The sequence below is a fragment of the Egretta garzetta genome, unplaced genomic scaffold (assembly GCF_000687185.1).
Source record: "Egretta garzetta isolate BGI_Z169 unplaced genomic scaffold, ASM68718v1 scaffold199, whole genome shotgun sequence".
NCBI lineage: Eukaryota > Metazoa > Chordata > Aves > Pelecaniformes > Ardeidae > Egretta > Egretta garzetta.
The window spans coordinates 141,183-144,951 of record NW_009260838.1 but is presented as its reverse complement, the minus strand read 5'-3'; the positions used below and the strand labels follow the sequence as shown (position 1 = coordinate 144,951).

At 46.5% G+C, this 3,769-nt stretch overlaps 1 protein-coding gene across 1 annotated transcript in view; it reads left to right on the top strand.

The window, feature by feature from the left end:
• The window catches only part of PDGFD (platelet derived growth factor D), a 144,355-nt gene that overhangs the window by 84,009 nt on the left and 56,577 nt on the right, over nt 1–3,769 (top strand). The window contains exon 3 of the mRNA XM_009647031.2: nt 3,062–3,242. Coding sequence (XP_009645326.1) covers nt 3,062–3,242 — 181 coding nt within the window. The remainder of the gene's footprint in view (nt 1–3,061; nt 3,243–3,769) is intronic.

Here is a 3,769-nt window from a genome sequence, read left to right as displayed (position 1 = left end):
TTCCTGGAAGACCTTTATTCGCGTAGTATTACTTCCAGAGTGAGGAATTTCTCGGGCAGACAGCTTCTGATGGCTTTAAGCCTGTTAAGTACTATGTGCATAGTTAGATTTTTTGCTAGTGCTCAATATGTTTTTCAAGACTACGTCCCTTCTGCAACTTTAGTCCCTTGACGATCCCTGCAGTGCTGCTTGAGAGAGACAGCTAGGCGTGCTTTAATTGAATGCTGAGAGCTGAGCATGTGCTTGAACACTCTGCATATTGGACGAGTAATTCAGGACCTCTGCACCTTACCTTCCTTTTGTACTTGCTTTTGACCTTATGCTTTTTTTTCCAGAAACTTCCTAGTGTTTTCTTTCAGTTTTTCATTAATGCTAATTGTTGTAATCTGCATACTGTTAAGACTGAGCTGATTGAAATTCATTCAGGCTGAGGAATGAAAAGGTGTACTTTAGCAGAGCTATTTCAGAAGGAGGGGAAATATTCAAGGATTTACAGAATTTTCTAGAAGTGCCGTTAGCATTTCCACAGGCACTTGATAAGAGATGATTCTGAAAAGCAATTCAGTTACCCAGCCTCTGAGGCTCTTTGGATGCAGAGAAACAACTGAGATTGCACCTACTTCCATGATCTTTGCAGCAAAGCCTCTGCTGTTGAAAGCAGAAGCAATCCCTGAAAGCCCGTGGATTTGCCACATTTTTGCCAGCAGTTAGTCTGGCTCCTGGTCTCAAAAAATAGAGGCTGGTCAGGGCAATTTTCACCAAAGCTGACACGGTCATCTTATGCTGAAAGCTCTGCAGCCCCTTGTGTTACGATAAGGGTTCGCTGGCTGTCGTGCTGCCCGGGGGCAGTGGTGGATGCGGGGAGCTTTGCCCGGGTACCGCATCCATCACCATGAGGGAGTGGGAGGAGAAGACGATGGAAAGAGCCTGGGACAAGTTTACCTCTGTCTGGAACTCAGCTCTGTAGTGTTACAAAAAATGTATGTTTCAGCAGAGTCGGGGCAGATTTAAGTGATTTGGTTATGGCGAATCTGTTATTTTCTGTTCTGTGCAATTTGGGGTTGGTGAATATAAAAGCAGCAGTACTGACATTCTCAAGCCACATAGTACTTGTGTTTTTTTCACATGGGCTCTCAGCAGAAAAAGAAAAGCAGGTCTGTTATTTACAGAGCTATTCAGCTCCCACAGCTGGGTAGGGAGGCAGGCGCCTGGCCCGCAGACCCAGGGGTGGGGAGCAGCACATCTCTGGTAAGAATCCGTTAACAGTCTTATACTCCCTTTTTGGAGGGAGCACATGCTTTGGTAATAAAAACCTTGCGTGGTAAAGACCTCCAAAGTTTTAGGGCTTAACTGTACTGTGAGGATGGCAGCTCTCCCCATCTCTCGTTGCCTGCACTCAACCTGCCCCTCTTGTCATCACCTCTCCCTTGCTGGCTGCAATTTGTGGGGCATAATTCTGCCTCCACAGATACCGAGGAACTGCTTTTCTCATAGAATCATAGAATGTTTTGGGTTGGAAGGGACCCCTAGATATCATCTAGTCCAACCCCCCTGCAGTGAGCAGGGACACTGCTAACGAGATAAGGTTTACTGACATTCTCAAGCCACATAGTACTTGTGTTTTTTTCACATGGGCTCTCAGCAGAAAAAGAAAAGCAGGTCTGTTATTTACAGAGCTATTCAGCTCCCACAGCTGGGTAGGGAGGCAGGCGCCTGGCCCGCAGACCCAGGGGTGGGGAGCAGCACATCTCTGGTAAGAATCCGTTAACAGTCTTATACTCCCTTTTTGGAGGGAGCACATGCTTTGGTAATAAAAACCTTGCGTGGTAAAGACCTCCAAAGTTTTAGGGCTTAACTGTACTGTGAGGATGGCAGCTCTCCCCATCTCTCGTTGCCTGCACTCAACCTGCCCCTCTTGTCATCACCTCTCCCTTGCTGGCTGCAATTTGTGGGGCATAATTCTGCCTCCACAGATACCGAGGAACTGCTTTTCTCATAGAATCATAGAATGTTTTGGGTTGGAAGGGACCCCTAGATATCATCTAGTCCAACCCCCCTGCAGTGAGCAGGGACACTGCTAACGAGATAAGGTTGCTCAGAGCCCCATCCAACCTGGTCTTGAATAGATGTAGTGAGATCGGAACTTTATTCTCTGCCTTCCTTATTCTCCAGCTCAAGAAATGAACTCAATAAATGACCCAAGCCAGCAAATACGCAGGCTGTGGCAGCGAGTGCTGTCACTGTGTCCTTGTGTCCTCTCGTCCATGGGGTTTAGTCTCTCTTGCTCCTGGCAGAGCCCTCTTTGGGCTGCAGCATGGGTGCCTGGCCAAGGTGTGACCTCGCACAGGGCAGGACGTGCTGTTGCTTTTTCCTCATGAGGGCACGCAGGTGAAGAGCAGAGGAGTCCCTGCCGCAGCACACAGAGTTCCAGTCTGCCCTTTTTTTCTTGAAAGTTTGAATGGAGTCTTTCCAAACCATCTAGCAGGAGCACCATGCCTCCTACAAAGAAGGTTCTAAAAAGCACCTTTCAGCAGCATGCACTGCCCTGTGTGCGCCCAGCATCTCCCTTTGCTCCTGGCACGGCAGCAGCCCGGCTCCAGCCCTCCGACAGGCGCAGCAGGCGGGAGCTGGTGGCTGCTGCTGCAGGGAGTTGGGGGACCACCAGAAAGTGTACAAAGGCTTGCAGCCGCTCAGCTTGGGCAGCCTGCCTTAAATAATATTTTATCAAGTCTCTAAATTATTTATCTACCACATGAAACGCAATGCATATGTTTACTGTGTACTAAGCACATGCAAGTGCCTCTCTTTGCTATTTTAACATGGTAGAAAATACCATCTGTCATGTTCCAAGAACCCAAAAATCAGCCATTTGAGCACTAGCTTGCAGCTTAGTGTTTTTTGTGCTACACGAGCTTGTCCACCATTTGTAATATTTAGTCTGATTTTTGCAGTGGAGAACGGGAGACAGTTGTCTTTGTGTCTCCAGCTGTGCTCCTGTCTACTTGCAACCATCTTCTGTAACCAGAGATAGCAAAATCTAATCCTTCAAACTGGTTCCCAGGTATGACTTTGTGGAAGTGGAAGATGTATCAGAGACCAGCACGGTTATACGAGGACGGTGGTGTGGACACAAGGAAGTACCTCCAAGAATAACATCAAGAACAAATCAGATCAAGATAACCTTCAAATCCGATGACTACTTTGTGGCTAAACCTGGGTTCAAGATTTGTTACTCCCTTGTGGTAAGTCACCTAGCTGTGTCGTGGGTGAGAGACAGATTGCAGTGTAAAAGAGCAGCAGTACTTGAAGAGTGGATGGTGCAGCTAACTGCACTGGATCAAAACACTAATTGACTGAAAGTATTTTCATTCCAGCAACTACTTTAATACAATCAAAGCATTTTTGACATCCTGTCATTAAATATAAAATAAAGTCAAGTGCAGGCCAAGTTTTGCACTAATAATGTGCTTCAGAAGCACTAACGCTTTCTGCACCGAGGCTGCACTGCCAGTGCCTTGACAGATGCTGCAGAAATACCAAAGAAATGGCTGCTCTATGAACTCCTTTTTTATGTTCATTTGAGGTCAAATAAAAATACCTTGAGGGGTTATGGCTGTGATTCTGAGTAGCTTATTCTACATGCAATCTAATTCTACATGCGAGACAATGTGCTAAGGCTCAGGCTGTATTTTTAACCGCGTATAAACGTGCCTCTTTGTATATGCAGTGGCATTAGCAGTGTATCAGGTACTATTTCAATGAGATGAAA